This window comes from Athene cunicularia (genome assembly GCF_003259725.1).
Source record: "Athene cunicularia isolate RWA chromosome 3 unlocalized genomic scaffold, athCun1 chr3_part1, whole genome shotgun sequence".
NCBI classification, from domain to species: domain Eukaryota; kingdom Metazoa; phylum Chordata; class Aves; order Strigiformes; family Strigidae; genus Athene; species Athene cunicularia.
The window spans coordinates 89,633,374-89,653,299 of NW_020799097.1; the positions used below are offsets into that span (position 1 = coordinate 89,633,374).

Genomic DNA, 19,926 nt, shown 5'->3' on the forward strand with positions numbered 1-19,926 from the left:
TTGACTGCGGTACAGTTCAAACAGTTCAGTTTCAGTTTCACTTCAAAGGCTGAGTTTGTATACGATGTCTATATTTTTCACAGTAAGAAATCAATGTTTGCTGTGTTTGTTTTTAATATGAAAAGGTCTGAACATGAGAGACATTCCCCAAACTGCCCATTTGTCAAGGGTGAGCACACTCAGAATGTACCTCTTTCGGTCACACTGGCAACAAGTCCAGCACAATTTCCCTGCACAGATGGCACTGACAGAATAGCCTGCTTTGGATCTGGAAGTTGCCCTCATTTTCTAGCTGCTGCAACAAAACGAGGAAAGATCTGCATATGGGATGTTTCCAAACTTATGAAGGTATACAATATAATAAACAACCAGTTTTTATTAACTGATTACTGATTTAGCATACCTTGATTTAAATCAAAGACCTCTTCTGATTTTTGTTGTTATTTCTCAGGTCCACTTAAAATTTGAGATCAATGCATATGATCCGGCTATTGTGCAGCAACTTATGTTATCAGGAGAACAGAGCTCAGGGGTTGACTCAAGGAGACCAACACTGGCATGGCTAGAAGATTCATCTAGCTGCTCAGATATACCAAAATTAGAAGGTGACAGGTATGCCGATCTACAAAATTAGAAATATGAAATGCTGCTGTGAAGTGGTAAATGCCATTCAGTTAAGTCATGTTTTGTCAAACATAAGATTGGTAAGATTTTTAATGGAGATAATTTTTTTTAATCACTGTATATCTGTACACAGTTCAACACTTAAAAGACCCAATAATCTAAATTGCTATCTTTGAAACCAGCTCCATTTTATTCTTGCAGTTTCGGTTTTTATATTCCACTAACAGAGAGGTACCAAATCTCATTGCTGTCCTGTGCTGATGTTCCAGAGTTAGAAAAAAAGAGAAAGAACTCTAAGTTTAGGAACAGCTTTTAATTTTAATTATCGATTATGTATTTCAGGTTTTGAAAGTAAAGACTACTCGTGGATTTATTGAACATGCTTTTATCTGATTGCTTCATCATAATTTCTGGTTGTGTCATTCTGAAAATAAATTACACGGATATTGCTTTCATTTTGTACTTTTAACATATACATACAGACTCTAAACAATTAGACAGTCCTCTTGCAAGCTTTTAAATAAGCTAGAGGGTGTGCCGGTGCTTAGAAAATGTCATGTGAGGAAAAAACACTATTCTTTCATTTAGGCTTCTACAGTCTATTACTGCAAACCCCTTTCTCATATTGCTAGAACTCAAAAGAGTGAATAATTGTTGGAAAACTCAGGACAAAAGGTGTTTGGGGAGTTTTGCTAGTTTTCTGACTGTTTCTTCTTAAACTTTATCATCGTGGAAAGTAACAGTACTGCTGCATGCCCAGGAAAGTAAATCTTTGGTTTAAGCTTGGTGTGATTCCTACAGTACTGCAGAGCAAATAAAAAGCTTGCTCTTCTGAAGAAGGTATGTAGAAATGTGGGCAACATTTGTGTGTGTAGCCTAACAGCCACTGGGGTCTAGACTTTTACTGTAGTTTTAAGGCTGTATATTCCCTGAGAGTTAGGGCTGGTTAAAGGACAGTACAATCAGTACAATCATACTGCTCAGAAATAAGCATCTTTTACTTCATTTAATGTATATGAAATTTACTATCACTTTCCCGCTCAAAGGGAAGCTGGCTGAGAATCCAAGTATTGAATTGTCACTGTCTTGTCATGAAGTGAAGGTTGATTAAGTTTGAGCTGGTACTGGCTTGGTACTGTGAGTAGTTATCTCTGAAGCTGCAAAGGCATTACTGTTCTTTGTGTGTAAAGAGCTTGTAACAGGAAATTGTTTCTTGTATTGGAAAAACCAGATGCATAAAATCTTCATATCTTCTTAGAACTACTGAAGGACCTGTTTTTCTTGAAGTGTTTTGAACAGAATATGCTTTTATGAAAAAAATGATTCATCTAGTAGTATTTTTAAAAGCAACAGACTTTTCATACACTCTTTCTGTACTAGCCACAAAATCGCCTTGGTAGATTTGAAGACCAGTCTGGCAGCTCCACCTGTCAGAGACTATTTGAGGAACTCTGAAGAAGGTGTCATCAGTTCTTAGAGGCTGTTTGGTTGGTTTTGTTTTTCTTGGAAAAATTCCTGAGAACTGGCTTTCATTTTAATTTCATTTGTGTCTGAATTGTTGGGAATACAACAGTAAAATGAGGCAAACAGAAAGCTGGTCTACTGGTTTGATGACAGAGGAAAAAAATCTTTATATTGTTAGTGTTTGTGACCAACTCATCAATAGGTATACAATGCTGACTGAAAGAAATACCAGGCTATAAAACACATTGTATTTTTTACCTTTTAAAAAAAAAAAAAAAAAAAAATTAAAAATAAGAATGCAGCTACAGTGTACATGGTGTCATACGTGCTTTTTTTTTTTTTTTTTCTTCCCAGTGATGACCTACTGGAGGATTCAGACAGTGAAGAGCATTCCAGATCGGAATCTGTGACAGGTAAGTTATATCTGATCCATGTAATAATTTAGAGGTCAGGAGGGAAATTGTTCTTCTCAGGCTTTTAAAAAAAAATGTGTCAAAACCATTGATACTATAGTCACTGTATTGGAAAAAAGGAAAAAGATTGACCTTGAAAGCAATGCCAGTATTTAAGTCACTGTTTGTGTGGTGGAGAGATTACACGCAGGAGGAAAGAAAAACCCTACTTTGTTGGTTAATAAATGTCTTATTTGACAACAAGCATTGCTTATCTTGCTGTCAAAGAACACACAAACTAATTTAAAAGAACTTGCTTAGAATGGGAACAAATTACAGCTGTACAAAACCCTTTAAAGTCAGAGGACTGCCAGAGAGAGTTCCTTTATCTTGGTTGTTTCCCTGTGGGTATGCACTTTAGTAGAGTATTTCTCTTCCTGAATACAGATTTCATATGGAAGCAGAACAGTGCTATGCATGGTGTTCTTGTGTTATTTTTTTAGAGGTTGAATGAGAAATTTTGATGGGAGGGAAGATTACATGCTTATTTTCCATAATCCGGTTTACATCTGGAGTAAAGATCAGCAAGTGAGGAAGAAAAGAACACGTGCATGTGCATACATAGAAAGAAATAAACTTGAGATGTAAAAAGTATTTTTTTCAAGAAAAGCATTAGCAAAGATGGTGTTCTGTCATTTATGCTTAAATCACCTCTTAATCTGGATTTGTACCATGTCCTTTGTTTTTTATATCTCAAGTTAGTTGAACTCTTTTGATTCATTGTTATTTTTGCAGTACTGCTTAATTTGATCAGGCGCTCTCTCAGGTTTTTACTGAGTTTTGTCATAGCTTCGAGTTCTTTCTATTAGGTGGTCTGTTACATGGGAGAATTATCAAGTTTTAGAGTAAAATGACATGTTTCTCAACTAAGATTGGAGAATAAATCTGCTGAATTGCAGATTTTTGATGATACAAGATTGCCTAGGAAGGAAGGGGAGAAAATACATGGCAGAAGATGAATTGAGTTGTTTAGATTAGTTGGATTTCAGTATGGTGGTCTAGCCCGAATAATTGGTAGAATGATAATGCTGTTTGCTGGGAGACTTCTTCCAAAGAATAATGTCCTGTTCTCTTTTGATAAAATTAGGAGAACCATTAGTCTAACAGAAGGAATGTTTTTGGGTATCTCTTATTGTTTCTTGATTATCAAATCTTGAATGTATGAGATGTTTTAATGTATTGAAACTGTAGTGCTTTTTCCTTAATTATGAGGATAATCCATAATATATGCAATATAGTTCCATTGGTTTTTTTGAACATATGTTATATTAAGCATTTTTGTTTTAAAGGGCATACATCACAGAAAGAAACTATGGAAGTCAGCCTTGATATAACAGCTCTCAGCATTCTTCAGCAACCTGAAAAACTTCAGTGGGAAATTGTTGCAAATGTTCTGGAAGACACGGTTAAGGATCTAGAAGAACTTGGGGCAAATCCCTGTTTAGCCAGCTGTAAGAGTGAAAAGATGAAGGAAAAACATCTAGAACAGCACAACATTCCCTTTCCTTGTTTGTTAGCCGGAGGTCTATTAACATACAAATCACCTGCTACCTCTCCTGTTAGCAGTAACTCTCAGAGGTCACTGGATGGCTTAAGTAGGACTCGAGGTGAGAGTGTCTCGGAACAGGGATCAACTGACAATGAATCCTGCACTAATTCAGAACTGAATTCCCCTCTGGTAAGGAGGACTTTACCTGTATTGCTGCTATACAGCATTAAGGAGTCTGATGAAAAAGCAGGAAAACTCTTTTCACAGATGAACAATATTATGAGTAAAAGCATACATGATGATGGTTTCACAGTTCCACAGATCATTGAAATGGAACTGGACAGTCAGGAACAGTTGCTGTTACAGGATCCCCCTGTGACTTACATTCAGCAGTTTGCAGATGCTGCAGCCAACCTAACTTCTCCGGACTCGGACAAGTGGAGCTCTATGGTTCCCAAGCCTGGGACTTTGGTTCAGTGCCTGCGTCTGCCAAAGTTTGCAGAGGAGGAGAACCTGTGTGTAGATTCAATCACTCCTTGTGCAGATGGAGTTCATTTGTTAGTAGGACTGCGGACTTGTCCTGTTGAATCTCTGAGTGCAATAAATCAAGTAGAGGCCTTGAATAATTTAAATAAATTAAACTCGGCACTATGTAATAGAAGGAAGGGGGAACTAGAATCAAGTCTTGCTGTAGTGAATGGCACGAGTATTGATGTAATCCAGCATGAGTCACCAGCAGATGTACCAACTCCTTTAATAATTCAACCTGAACAGAGAAGTGTTAGTGGTGGATACCTAGTGCTTTATAAGATGAATTATGCCACTAGAATAGTTACTCTAGAGGAGGAGCCAGTAAAAATCCAACATATCAAAGACCCCCAGGACACAATTACCTCAATGATTTTGCTCCCACCAGATATATTGGATAATCGAGAGGATGACTGTGAGGAGCCTGTAGAGGAAATACAGTTAACTTCTAAAAATGGCAGTGGGAGAGAGAGAAGATCTGAGATCTCTACTCTTGGGCACCTGGTAATAACTACTCAGGGAGGATATGTAAAAATATTAGATCTTTCGAACTTTGAAATTCTGGCCAAAGTGGAGCCACCTAAAAAAGAGGGCACTGAGGAACCAGATATGTTTGTCTCTGTGATATACTGTTCGGGCACAGACAGATTATGTGCATGCACCAAAGGTAAGACTTTTCTTAAAAATTTTATTTTAATGCTTCATTTGACTGTTTGTATTTGGATTATATTATAGAATGTCAGAATCTAAGTTTCAAAACAGTAATAGGCAGATTCCCTTGAATTTATGTACAGTTTAATTCTGTTCTTGGGAGCATGGACTCTAGTTAATGCCTTATTTTAAAGGTAGATTTTAACTAAAATGGGAATAACTCCTGGGTATCTCCAATGTACTAGTAAATTTGTTCTCATAGGGCCACAGATTTTCTTAAATCCAAACCAAGTAAAAGTATTTCTTGTATGTAATTATTTCTGTGCTAGAGAGCCATGTTTCAGAAGAATGTTTCCTGTCTGATGATATTCAGGGTAGAGAAGATAATGCTTTTATTCCTTATTCCAGTGGTCAGTTGTATCTTTCACACGGGGCTGCTGATTCTGCTTCAGCCTTTTGCAATGGGATTACGCTTTCTTGAGCTTGAGAGCCAGACTATCTATGTGGGATAGTTAAATTTCTAAAATGAAGACAAGACAGAGGGGAGTGTAACTCAAGTCAAGGCAACTGCTACTTCATCCCTAAACCACCACACACCTCCCTGCTTCCTTCTGTCCCATTGGGGCTGTCATCCAGCTGAGTTCCTCTATGCATCAATGTCTCATTTAGTTCTGCACTTGAAGAGAGCTCTGATGGAAATGCTTAGCCTTTCAGAGGGACTAAGCTGATGCAATGGTTCACACATTTCAAATGAACTCCCACCAATATCATGTGGAACTTTACTAGAAGAATGTAAATTGACACATTTCTTCCTTTCATGGTGGTTTCATGCTGATTACAGTTCTCCTATGAGGGGTTGTTAAACTCAAATCAGATTTACCTGTTATTTCCAACAGATAAACCCGAGCTTCTTATAAAAACCTCATGTCTGTTAAGGGCCCTGTGTTCATCACTTGCCTACGAAGAGTTTGAGCAGTGGAGATTTTAGATTTGCTTCTTTAGTGCGGATGGAAACATCGCATGTTAGCAACCAGTATTTACATTTGAAGATTCCCAATGGAAACATATTTACTAAATTGTTCTCTTTTGGTAACTGCTTTTGAAGAAATGTCTATTAAACTGTTCCAGCTTTATTTAATAATGCATGTTTTTTTTCTAGTTAAAATTGAATTCTAACTGAAGGGTTAATTGCCTTTGAAAACTATTGGTATAGCATCTATGTCATAATGTTTTTACCTATACTTTGCTGATCAAAGTGCAATGTCATTTTAAAAAACCCAACCCTTGCTAAGGTTTTCTTCTACAGAATTCTACTACTGTTCATTTATTTCATAAGTCTATTCTGTCTTTCTTGTGTTTTAAGATTAATGATAACAGTTAAAGGGCTTATTGTTACCGTGCACAGTACTTTCCCATCCAGTGTTAGCATGTACGGTAATTATATTCTTGTAGGATTTGGTATTATCTAAACCTGTTTTGGAACTTTGAGTGTAAGATAGGCAGGTCTGTTGAGTTGGGAGCATTTGTTCTGTGTGCGTAGGAGTATTTGTGTCTTCTGCCTAGATAACCACCACCTCTGTTACTGACTGGAGAATCCTTTATCTTCCTCATAACAGACAAGCACATTATTCTGCTTTCTCAGTAAATATACTTTTTTTCTCTCTAAGAGTGTTACAATCTTGATCTAGAATTTATAAATAGCTTTGTTGTGACTTCTGTTCTTGCTGTGTTTACGATGACTGGAATTTTGGTTTGGTTTTTGGTTTTTTTTTTTTCCTTCTGTAGTCCAATATGCTACAGGTATCTCTCTGCCATTTAGTTTCCTCTTCTGAACATAGTACTTTGATAAAAAACTTAAGAGTTATCAATTGATTATTTTAATCTTTCATTTCCACCCACTGCACCTCTATTTGGAATTTGATTTTTCTGCTCTACATCCAAATTATAGTGAACTTCAGAATTCATTTTTTTCACTGTTTATATATCTTTGGGAGCTTTATATTTCTATTACTATTTGAACATTTAAGTCACTTCTCCTGGTATAATTTTTCTCACTTTTGAGAAATTAAGGGACCAGTGTCCATTAGAAGTCTGAATTTCAGTGTCTGATACTAGATACATATGAATCCTGAGAGTCCTAATGTTTATGCCAAAATATGAAGCTTTGTAAAGAGTGTCTTGATCTTAAATGTTTATAAATAACTGTACTGCATAAAATTCAGGAATACTAAAAGGAAAAAGCAAATAAAAAAGCTTAACTTACATTTATCCTACATCTTATTGCACATTTGAATAACTTGGTGTAAGGAATAGCTTTTGCTTAATTTTTGTTGTGTTGAATTGTAATCATCCTTTAATCTTTCTTCTCTAAGTTGGTAAAATTGCTTGCTTATCTGCTAGGTGGCTGAAAATATTATTACTTTTTCTTAAATGCAGTTTTCTTAGGCTTCTTCCAAAATCAGTTTGAGGTATTTGCTCCTCTGTAGTTACTGCCACATATGGAATGGTGCCTGCAGCCTGACAGCATTAGGAATGTATGTGTTGAAAGTAGAATAACTATATTCACAAATGTATTCAACATTAATCCTTCTATCAAGTAGCTTGTAGTGCAAAGACATAAGTGAAAATGCTAAGTAGAAGACTTGAAACCTTTATGCACTGGAAATGCTTGGATGATGTTGGAAAACTATTCAAAAATACAAGCTGAGGAGTATATACTTTCCTGATTACTTGGATGGTGGGAATAGGCAAAGAGGTACTTTAATGTCCAGAAGTTTTGGATGCAGAATAGCCTTTTATTTTCCTACTGCTTCTGCTTGTTGACATATTATTTTTGTTGGTAGATCATATAATTTTTCCTCTAGCTGCCTTTAAGATACAACTGAAAAGAAATCTTTATGTGAATGGGTGTTTCAGGTTTTGAGTGGCTTTATGTAAAGATGTTTTAGACCTGCATTTGACATCATTCATCTTTGTGAGTTGGGAATAATGATTCTTACTCCACTTTAAAATGTTATCTCTCAGTGTCAGCTTCAGGTACTTCTGTTTCTGCAGGGACTACCTGGAGCTGACCTCTTGAGGGAAGTGTGCAGCTATACTATTGGTTCCAGTTCTGTTAAGCAAACATAGTAGACTTTGATCTCTTTGTATTCTGCTTTCTTCTCTTCCCTTTAGTCAAGGGAGACTATAGTTAATATCCCCCTTAGTAGTGCTTTGTAATTACTTTGGCTTCTTCAGGGATCTGCTTGGCAGAGTAGCATGGGATAAAGGCCCGGAGGGAAGATGGACCCAAAAAAGCTGGTTAGTATTGAAGGATCACCTCCTTCAAGCTCAGGAGTGATGCATCCCAACAAAGAGGACGTCAGGCAGAAACATCAGGAGACCTGCATGGATGAACAAGGAGCTCTTGGATGAACTCAAACACAAAAAGGAAGCCTACAGAGGGTGGAAGCAAGGACAGGTATCCTGGGAGGAACACAGAGAAATTGTTTGAGCAGCCAGGGATCAGGTTAGGAAAGCCAAAGCCCTGGCAGAATTAAATCTGTCCAGGGATGTCAAGGGCAACAAGAAAATCTTCTATAAGTATGTCAGTGATCAAAGGAAGACTAAGGAAAATGTGGGCCCTTTCTGGAAGGAAACAGGAGACCTGGTTACCCATGATATGGAGAAGGCTGAAGGACTCAATTACTTTTTTGCTTCAGTATTCACCAGCAAGGGCTTCAACCACGCTACCCAAGTCACAGAAGGCAAAGACAGGGACTGGAGGAATGAAGAACTGCCCACTGTAGGAGAAGATCAGATTCAAGACCATCTAAGGAACCTGAAGGTGCACAAGTCCATGGGACCTGATGAGTTGCACCTGTGGGTCCTGAGGGAACTGGCAGATGAAGTAGTTAAGCCACTGTCCATCATATTTGAGAAGTTGTGGCAGTCTGGTGAAGTTCCCACTGACTGGAAAAGGGGAAACATAACCCCCATTTTTAAAAAAGGGAAACAAGGAAGACCCGGGGAACTACAGGCCAGTCATTCTCACCTCTGTGCCTGGCAAGATCATGGAGCAGATCCTCCTGGAAATTATGCTAGTGTGCATGGGAAACAAGGAGGTGATTGGTTTCAGCCGACATGGCTTCACTAGGGGCAAATGGTGCCTGACAAATTTGGTGGCCTTGTACAATGGGGTTACAGTGTTGGTGGAGAAGGGAAAAGTGACTGATGTCATCTATCTGGACTTGTCAAACACTTTGCACACTGTCCCGCACAACACCCTTGTCTCTAAATGGGAGAGATGTGTATTTGACAGGTGGACTGCTCGGTGGGTAAGGAATTGGCTGGATGGTCATACTCAAAGAGGTTGCGGTCAATGGCTCCATGTCCATGTGGAGAGCAGGGACGAGTGACATTCCTCAGGGGTTAGTGTTGGGACTGATGCTGTTTAACATCTTTGTTGGACACACGGGCAGTGGGATCAAGTGCACCCTCAGCAAGTTTGCTGATGACACCAAGCTGTGTGGTGCAGTTGGCACACTGGAGGGAAGGGATGTGCCATCCAGAGGGACCTGGACAGTCTTGATAAGTGGGCCCATGCCAACCTCATAAAGTTAAACAAGGCCAAGTGCAGGGTCCTGCACATGGGTTGGGGCAATCCTAAGCACAAATACAGTGTGGGCAATGAGTGGACTGAGAGCAGCTCTGCGGAGAAGGACTTGGGGATATTAGTGGATGGAAAACTGACTGTGACCCAGCAACGTGCAGTCTCACCCCAGAAAGCCAACTGTATCCTGGACTGCATCAAGAGAAGTGTGTGCAGCAGGTTGAGGGAGGTGATTCTCCCCCTCTACTCCATTCTTGTGAGACCCCACCTGGATGTCCAGCTCTGGGACCCCCAGTATAAAAAGGACGCGGACCTGCTTGAGTGGGTCCAGAGGAGGCCATAAAGATGATCAGGGGGCTGGAGCACCTCCCTTATGAGGACAGGCTTGGAGAGTCAGGCTCATTCAGACCAGAGAAGATAAGATTCTGGGGAGACCTTACAGCGGTTTTCTAGTACCTAAAGGGGGGGCTGTGGCTCTTTATCAGAGAATGTAGTGATAGGACAAGGGGTAATGTTTTTAAACTGACAGAGGGTAGATTTAGATTAGATATAAGGAAGAAATTCTTTACTGTGAGGGTGGTGAGACCGTGGAACAGTTTTCCCAGAGAAGCTGTGGCTGCCCCCTCCCTGGCAGTGTTCAAGGCCAGGTTGGACGGGGCTTTGAGCAGCCTGGTCTAGTGGAAGGTGTCCCTGCCCATGGCAGGGGGGTTGGAACTAGATGATCTTTGAGGTCCCTTCCAACCCAAACCAGTCTGTGTTTCTATATGGGGCTTTAAAATGTTTTGTGTCATTAATATAAAACAGCTTAAGTTTTGCTTTATAACATCCAAAATAAGTACGTTGTTATAAATGTATGCAGTAGGCTGACAGGTATTGTTTTTGAATAGGGTTACAACTGTAACATGGTCTTTTGATATTCTTTGAAACCTGTTATCTGGTGTGTAAGAGGATCAGATATAGTTTGTTTTAGATGCATAAATTTCCAGAGCTACAGTTGTCACCACCCTCTTTATATCTCAATTTTCATCAAATTATATTTCTTTTTTTAAATTACAGTCCTACCAAAAATTATTTAAGAAAACAGTCCACAGTATACATTCTGGGTTTTTTCTTTTGTTAGGTTTGTTTTGGATTTTCCTTAATTTAGCTGCTTAGCTGTGTTTACCATTCAGGCAGTTTTGCTGAACTTTGTTTCAGAAAATGGAACAGGGTGGAAAAGTTGATGTATCCGAAATGTTCATTTTTTTTATCCAACATGGAGGTGCCAATCTCTGCTTGTATTTTGTATTGGCAGTTTTGAATGCGTGATTGTTTTTTTGGGAGTATTTAAGATCATTGCACCGCCACTGATAATTCTCCCTTGTCAAATGAGGAACTTAAGTGTCTGAAGCCCTCTGAAGAAATATTATTGAGTAGGAAAGTGAGGTGACATTTCAGACAAATGCTACCAGAAGTGGAAATGTTCATGGGTTTGTGGTGAAGCAGGTACTTCCCTGCCAAACTGTCTGATTGAGTAGGTGTTAAAATCTGTAACATCTGTTTAAGTGCTTAAGTTCCTTCTAGTGAATGAAGCATTCCTGGATTGTGCTCACCTGATCTTTGCAATCTAATTATTTCACAAATCTAACTTTTGAATGTCTGTATTGAGTGAAGATTTTACAGTAAATCATTTCCCTGTTGAATCCTGTTGAAAATACCCTTTGCATTGAATCTAGCAAAAAAATTCTCAACAGAAAGTAAATTCAATTTTTAAGAAGTAGTACTTCAGTAATTCCCTAAATACATTTAGTTATATTTTCGGTTTAATTATTATTTGGAAATAGTTCAGGAAAACAGGAGGGGAAAATTAGAAGTTTTTCTACTGGTTTTCTTCATAAGAATGAACTCTAGTGCTCTTTCATTCTAGCAGTTCTGTCTTGTGCTTGTATTGCTTCAGAGCCAATAGACAAAAATACCCAGCTCCAATTGAAGTTCTTTAATCAGCTTCTCTCACATAGTGATTCCTAGATCATATTGGATCAGTTATTTTGGATATTGTCTGTTTTGGAATTAGTCAAAGTTGAAAGCAGTAAAAGACGATCATGAACACTGGATGTAACCCATCTTGTACATTTCTATCTTACTGATTGTTTTACACTATCATTTATAAGCACGTTTTTCTTAGGTGTCTGTTTTGTGATTATTTTTTTTAAATGTTCTTTTCTATATACATAATTCTCCTAAATTCTTGCCTGCAGTATTGCATTATAACAAGTTTTCTAGTCACTCACCTTTTTTGGAGAAATTGTTTTTTCAGACTGGAGTTTGGCATGTCGGAAGTGAGTTGTCCATGCTGATATTCTTGTTGCAAGCCTGGCAGAACTGGATAGCACTTTCATACATTTGAGAACTGATTCCCTCAAATCCTGTACCTTTCAATTACAACAGATTTTTTGCCCTTGAGTTGTATAGTGCTTAATTACTCTCTCAGCTTTTTTTCTCTTTTTGTTTGGATATCTTGTTTGTCTCTTTCATGTCATCAGGCATTGTGTCAGCCTTGCGTACTGGTGTATTTGAAGTTCAGGAATCAATTTAGTGTTTTCAGTTTTGTACCTTCATAGACAATGGAGTCTAATGGGACTGGGGAGAGGTCAAGGGTTTTTCCACATCAGTATTAGTGTTGGAAGTGATGCTAAGAGATCATCTTCAAGTCAGGATCAATTATACTTACCCATTCAGAAGTACCGATCAGCCTGGTTTTGAAGATCTTCAGCATGAAGATTTAACAACTTACTCATGAAATTTCTTCTACTGCATGCTGTCCTTGATGATTTTTTTTTCCTAGTGTTTAGCCTGTAGTATTTTTGCTGATTGGAGTCATTACTATTCTTTATGAATATGGCAAATATATTGCTTCAAAAAGGGGGGAGACAGAGTTTATTTAGGTACTGGCCTCCTCCAAGCATTTATTTTCTTAAGCTGAATATCTTCAATCCTTTTAAGCTTTCATCAGGGGCTCTGAAAGAAAGAAACACCCTTATTCTCCCCTCCAAAAGACCTGCTCAAGTCAGTCCACATGTGTCTTGATGAGATACCCAAAAGCAGGCACAGTAATCCTACAGATGTCTTTGAATGGAACAGAAGAATTCCTTAGCAGCTCTGCAGTCTGTACATACCATGTGTGCGTATACATAGTGGGATGTTTGCACTTTTGAACAGGAAATTGAATCAGGTTTATCTTCTGACTCACAAGAGCCTCTTTTACAGAACTGCTGGCTTGCTGATTTTTCTTCATCCTGTAATAGTGCATTTAATTATTTCTTGCTAGGCATAGTAACTTTCACTTGTCCCTATTCAATTGCATTCTATTTTTTCATAAACTGGATGGAATTTTACAGCTGAAATCTCCAAGAATAGTGTAAATTCTGTGGAGTGAGGTTTTGGAGAAGCTTTCTTGAGGACATTTTTCAAGTGTTCTGAACTAGAATATTTAGAGCTAACCCTTTCTCTACAGCCCAGTGGTGAGACAAGGAGGAGAGTTCTCGAGTGGATAGCTTCCTGTGTTATGGCTTCGTTTTTTTAATTTCTTTAACTATTTGGGTATTGTTTAACTATGTGCTTGTGTTGTGTTTCGCTATCGACACTTGTGTTACTCTTCCAGATTCCTGCCAGAGTGCAGGATATGTTCAGGATACTGAACATTTCACCAGATTTACTTTGACTGTAGTGGTCTAGTGTCTGATATGTTCTCTAACTTGTGCCAGTGTTGATTTCCTGAAACCGTAACTGTTCTGCCAGAAGGAAGCTTGGGATTTATTTGGATGGATTTGTGATTCTTATGTTCTGTTTGTATAACCCACCAGGTTCTTGAGTCCAAGCAAATTATGGATTTTTAAATACAATTCAGAATTAAATTAACAGTGTTTTGAATGTGTTGCCTGTTGTTTTCGGGAAGTATAATGGTGCTGGTTTCCAGTTCTCATTTGTCATCACTGAGTCAGTGTCAACTTTCATATCTTCTTGGTAGTGTGAGAAGAAACATTTATTGCCTCTTTCAAAGTGGTGCAAGCAGAGAAGTCTTCAGATAAACCACTGCTTAGAATAATTGCTACCTGGCTAGAATTGGAAAGCACCAGATGAGTCTAGTAGTGCATAGTGCATACTATGAGCCAGTAGTAACACTAAAAGAAGAAGAAGAAAAAAAAAAAGTGCAGCATTGACTTCTGCACAGATGTGGGGTTTTTTCCTGACACTTGACTATAGGAACTGTGGTATCTCTGAAACAAATAATTAAGCATGCATCATCAGAAGCTTGTCTTTGGATGTTCCAGGAGAACAAATACCTCCTTTGTGATACAGAAACAAAGCCACCTGCAAGATTCTGGAGCATGCCTAAGCACTAATAATTTTATAGTCTAATACTGCATAACGGAAGTTCATGATAAACTTATTTACAGAAGCTTTTTAAAAACAAACGTGAAAATGAGATATCTCAAGTTCAGCAGAGAATTTTTCTTAGAAAAGAGCTGGAGTCTCAGGAATGCAGGGATTGTGACTTTCTCTTCTTCTTGAAGTATGGATAAAATGGTAAGGATGTGTTTTGCTGATATGAATTAGTCAGAAACTCAGAAACTTGGTTTGAGAGTCAAAGTTTTGTTTCTTTAAAACCAAACCCTACCCAGTCAGCTACAGAATGTGAGACCTTGGTATAAATTCCCCTTAAAACCCAAAAACTTTCTGAAGTTCTTCAGCATTTCTCCTGCTGTGAGCCATAAAACTGGCAGATGGTGCAAGCCAGTATGCTGAACTTTCATTGCATGAGGGTGTACTTTATTTCCAGGACAGGAGATTATCTGGTTTTGATTGTTGAGATCATTCTGATCTTCGAGCAGTAAACAGAACAGGAAACAGTCTGAGCTTATTACCAAATGAAGCTGTCAAGGTCTGTGGTTTTTTTATGTATCACTAATTCTCTTTCTTTGAGGAAAATTACGTATTTGTGGGCTGTTTATAATTTCAAGGAAACTAGTAAGTGTTATTTGCTAGAACTATTTTTTTTCCTCTCCAGTCTGGTATCTACTTGGGATGTACTGTTCTGCACTTGAGGGTAGGTGGACTGGAGCTGAGAGAGGGGTGGTACAGGCTTCTTATAGGACCTCGATGAGAAAGGCCCTGCCAAGGAATGGCTTAATGGTTTAATGAAATAGATGTTTAATGAGATAGAATAAAAACCCAAATATAGATAGTTAGAAAACCTCATGTCCCTTCACATGCTGGGAGGGTGCAGTATCTATCATGCAGCATCACCCAGATATCCCGGGTAGGTTTTCCCACAGCACACTGCACAGATCCTGTCCATGGAGAGGTTCTTCCTTTTTGGCCATTTGAGCTATTATTTTCCTCCTTTTATTCTGTCTTACTAAGCCATTTGTTGTTGGGCCTTTCTTATTGAGGTCCAGGAGCAAAACCTATACCAACTCTCGTTGTACCTCTCATGTCTTTTCTCTGTGCCTCTCACATGCTTGCTTTCTGTCTCATTGTGCCTCTCTACTGCTCTCTGTTTCATTCCCCTTACCACTCACAGTGCAGAACATGTACCTGCTGGCTATGCTTTTACCTTGGGTTTTTATTACGTGTATTATCTCAAGTTTGCTTGTTTTGGATTACCTGGATAATTTGTATAACAAGGTTTGTCATAACATTAGTCAGATGCTGAAGGACAGTCTGTAATCAATTTTCAGGAAAAGTATGGAAGGCCTAATGTAGGATTTTCTTCTCTAAATCCTTCTGATTAGGATTTTTGTATCTTCTGAAACTGTTAACAACTCTTCCCCTCCTTCCAACCTTATGTAAAATTAAACATTCCTTCTCTGACTTCTTTGTGAATGACAGAATTAATCTATGTATATCTGTAATGGTAAATAATGGGCAACTTTGATTTCAAGTTTCCATCAAAACACTGTGTCAGTAGAAAATGTTGGACTTGCTCTTTTGACTGTTGATGTGATCAGTGTTGTAATTCCAGGTTTGATGAAATAATGTAAAGGGTCCCTTAGTTAGGAGAGTTCAGTGGAGAAGTGTTTTTTCAGTTCTCAAATATTGAACCTTAAAAGGAAATATATGCAACCTATACAAATGAGGTAGTGTAGGCCTTCACTTGACATGATGGAATATTTTCTGATTAAAAGCATAATTTGAATTATGGAAAGTGTCATAATGGTTATGATTTTGTGTTTCTATTGAAGTTTCTTTAGTTAATTACCTTATATTACCACCCACCCCCCCCGCCCCCCATATTTTTCTTTTTCCTTTGATGTCATTCACAACTGCAGTCAGTATTTTTGTAGTTCTGTTTTGCATTTACCCTGAAAAAATTTGTAGTAGTAAAGCAAAGTGAGTATTCCTGTATAATCTTACTGATTTCAGGTCCTGCATAATTACTGTCATAATTGCGTAGCACTTCAAGCCTGTCTTGTGAGTTGAGTTTAGCTGTATGCCTGTCTAAACTACCTTCTTTTGTTGTCTGTGACAATTTTAGGTGGAGAACTTCATTTCCTTCAGATTGGAGGGACCTGTGATGACATAGATGAAGCAGATATACTTGTAGATGGATCCCTTTCCAAAAATGTAGAACAGTCATCAGAAGGCACCAAGCCTTTATCTAACCCTTCTAGTCCAGGCATTACAGGTAAATTGCGCATTTAAATGTATTGTAAGTAAAAATGCTTTTGTAATTTTTTGAAGTTGTATATTAAGATGATTTCGAGTTCTTTAATAGTGTGCTGCTTTATACTTTTTTGATGCCTGAAATTGGAATTCTGTAGTTGCTGTATATCTATTCCTGCTGATGTACAAGCATAACAATTTAGCAGTTCCTGATTTTAAAAGAAGCAAGACTTTTGTGTAATTGCTTGTTTTTTCCATCTTTAGATGTTATTTTAAGTGTGACAGACAGGGAAAAACAGGTAATTGTGCAGACAGTGAGCTTCCCTCATTATTTAAATAGCTCTCTCTCTCTCTCCCTCCCCCCTCTCTCTCTCTCTCTCTCTCTCCCTCCCCCCTCTCTGGGAGAGGACTGAGTGGCAGTACAGGGACCACTTTGGATCATGGCATCTTTGTTGTCAGCAGGCTACTTGCCGTCTTTCTCCCCAAACGCCTGCTTGCTACCAGTCTTGTAACACTTTAAGTTGTGTTGTGCTGTGTTTGTATGACCCCTGATTTTACTCCACAAGACATGATCAAAAGAGGGAAGGAAAAGATGCTTTTTGTCATGAGATTATAAGTAGAAGTACAGCAGTTGCTGTCTTCTTTACTTTGAGGTATGAATTTCTCCTGCTTTTCTTTTTCACCAAAGGAGCCGTTCCTGAAGTTTGAAAAACACTAAGTATTAAACCATTGTACATATATAAAGGAAAGAAGTCTGTGTCTTTCTTCAGCACCTTTGTTCTTTTGCTAACAGCAAATGAAGCAATAAAGAGAATATGAATATCCAGAACACATATGTGCTTCAATAGATGCTCTCCCTGTACAGTAGCTTATCAGCAGATTTAAGTGACTTGCAATCAAATGGTAATTTTTATGATCATTACTGTTTAAATTCTGCCAGTACTGCAGTGGAGAATTTTTTTTTTTCTTGTTCTCCTCCCCATCCAGTTTTCCATATAGGCTCAAATATGGCTTATTGGAACAAGAAAGGAATTTAATTAGTAGACACTTCAAAGTAGCTGTATCTTTAGATTGTGCACAAGCTGCCAGTCCTCCTTCAAGTAGTCCAGTAATTCAGAGTGTAGTATTGCTTGATATCAGTTTGTAATGGTTTCCGGAGAGTAGTTGGATACACAGTAATGGTCAGATAAATTGAGTACTGTTTTGTTGTGGCATCAAACTGGGCCACTAAAAGCTGTGAGAGGAGCTTAAAAGTCATAGGAAGCCAGTACTGAAATAAGGGGGCTGGAGAGAAAGTTGAAACCTAATGGTGGTTGCAGAGGTCTTATTATCCTTAACCCAGATAGTTCAGACTAAAGTCAATACTGGATTCTTAGCCTATAATATGTGAACGATTGCTAGGACTGTGCAAACGTTTTCTAAGTAATGAGGTTGTCAGAGTGTGTATGGATCATGATCAGACATTGCCCCCAACATTTGTACATCAGTGTTGATTCTTTTTTGATCAAAGTACAAAACAGCAGAAAAAAATGTTTTCTTCCACTTTTGTGTTAGCAGATAGATATAGCTCAACAAAAAGCTTGCTGTTTGGAGAAATGAGCTAGGTGGATCTCAGTGAGCATGAAGTCTTGATCTCTGTATCTCCTTCATAGCTAACAGCAGGCAGCAGCAGGGTGGGTTTATGAAATCACTTCTGTGTTCTTTGAAACTGTAGCTAAGACATACTCTAGTCAGGATAGAAACCACAGTAACAAGCACAAGGTTTTGTCCATACATTGTTCATATATATTGTAGGGTTTGTTCATGTGTTTATTTTTCTCTGTTGTTGACATTCTGTAATGCATTTCTTAAATTTTATTTTTTAGCTTGCATTTACAGCTTGGATACACTTTAAATTATGTTGTTTTAGAAGGAAATATGTTAACCTTACTGAGTTGTAAGTCTTAGATTAGGTAAAATTATTATTTTCTTTCAAGGAGCAGATGGTTTTTCTAGTGCAGATTTGAAATACTGCTTTTTTTTAGAAGCTAATTGAAAAAGAATCTTAGTTTTCCTGACCAGTTTAAAACCTTTTTTCAAGTTTACTGTTAGAACTTCAGCTTTTCATAACTCACTATTACAATATAACAAAAAATCATGTAATTTTGCAAAAGAAGCCAACTATACTTAATAGCACTGGAAAGTTAAGGCCTGCATTTTTCAATTTTAGGAGTTGATACCAGTTTGGAGCAACCACATGTAGTAGTCTGAATTTGTAATTGTTTCTGTTGGGGGAGGAGGGAGACTGAAGCAGAAAAAATCCAGTCTACTTAAAGATAGAATTGTTGCATAGTTTGAGCTATGAGTGATCTCACTTGTCAGTGTGCTAATGAGGGTCACATTTGGCAGTAAAAAAAATGGTGTTTGTAGTATTGAAATTAAATTTTTAAAACACTCGTTATTTCTAATCTCTTCAGCATTTTCCTGCCTCCTAGACTGAAAAGCAGAAATCATACTTGTTATAATGAGAGTGAATTTTTTGCCATAAATCTGGGTATCTTGAGGTTCTCCACTTTTTGGGGAAGAATTGCATGTGCCTTTCTACTCTCAAGCTGGCTTCTGATTTCAACATGGCTTGCTTTGCAAGATAGTCTTTAGGTTCAGACTTTACTTTGAGGATGGTATTTGTGTTGGTGTATTAATATTGCCCCGACTCCAGGGTGGTGACAGTAGTAATCAGGTAGCAAACTTTCTCATTTTGAAAATCATGATTTCTTTACAACTAAAAGATTTTCTCCAAAATGTATCATTAAGGAAAAATGCTCAAAGTGTAAGAAAAATTACATTATACATACCTTATTTCCCTCAAGTTTTTTTGGGGGGGGTTGTGTGTTTTTTGTGGTTTTTTTTTTTTTCTGAGGAAACATTATTTAAGAGTCCCCTTGGAATGTTTCTTTATGTGTTTGTCTCCCTGGGTATTTTCATTTTCAGTACTTCTTCAATTAATATCCTCCTTTCCTCAGGACAAGACTTGAGTATGAAGACAAGAAGAAAAAATACTTGTTTAGGCCCAGTGTCTTTTAAGTGCATTGCATAAAGCTTGTTAGTTTTTCACTTATCCCTCTTTTAAGTTAAATTGGGAGCCTTCCAAAACATTCCTTTAACTCACTATAGAACAAGTCTATGTTGATAAGCAGGTACCAAAGTAATGTTTTAAACAGTGATAAAAATGTTGCAATTGTGTAGTAATTTGTCTGTTTTCATGAAATATTAAAAAAAAGAGGTACTTTTATCTGACTCAATAAAGGTATTAGAAAAATGTTTAAATCAGCTTTACTTCATTAAATTATAGCTGGCTAATTGATTTTTTCCTGCTGCTTCTGGTTGAATCCCAGACAACTTGCTCAGAGCTCTTAGTGCTTAGAAAATTTATTCCAGATGAGCTGCCTTCAAAGGGTACTGGCTCAAGGCTAGGGTTGTTTGGTTGTTGTATTTGGGTTTTT

The 19,926-nt window shown here is 37.8% G+C and overlaps 1 protein-coding gene across 1 annotated transcript in view; it reads left to right on the forward strand.

Moving 5' to 3' along the window:
- BIRC6 (baculoviral IAP repeat containing 6) overlaps positions 1-19,926 on the forward strand; it is a 172,866-nt gene that overhangs the window by 9,437 nt on the left and 143,503 nt on the right. Inside the window, exons 7-11 of the mRNA XM_026844602.1 lie at positions 126-348; positions 452-612; positions 2,443-2,501; positions 3,830-5,224; positions 16,317-16,466. Of these exons, the coding sequence (XP_026700403.1) occupies positions 126-348; positions 452-612; positions 2,443-2,501; positions 3,830-5,224; positions 16,317-16,466 (1,988 nt within the window). The remainder of the gene's footprint in view (positions 1-125; positions 349-451; positions 613-2,442; positions 2,502-3,829; positions 5,225-16,316; positions 16,467-19,926) is intronic.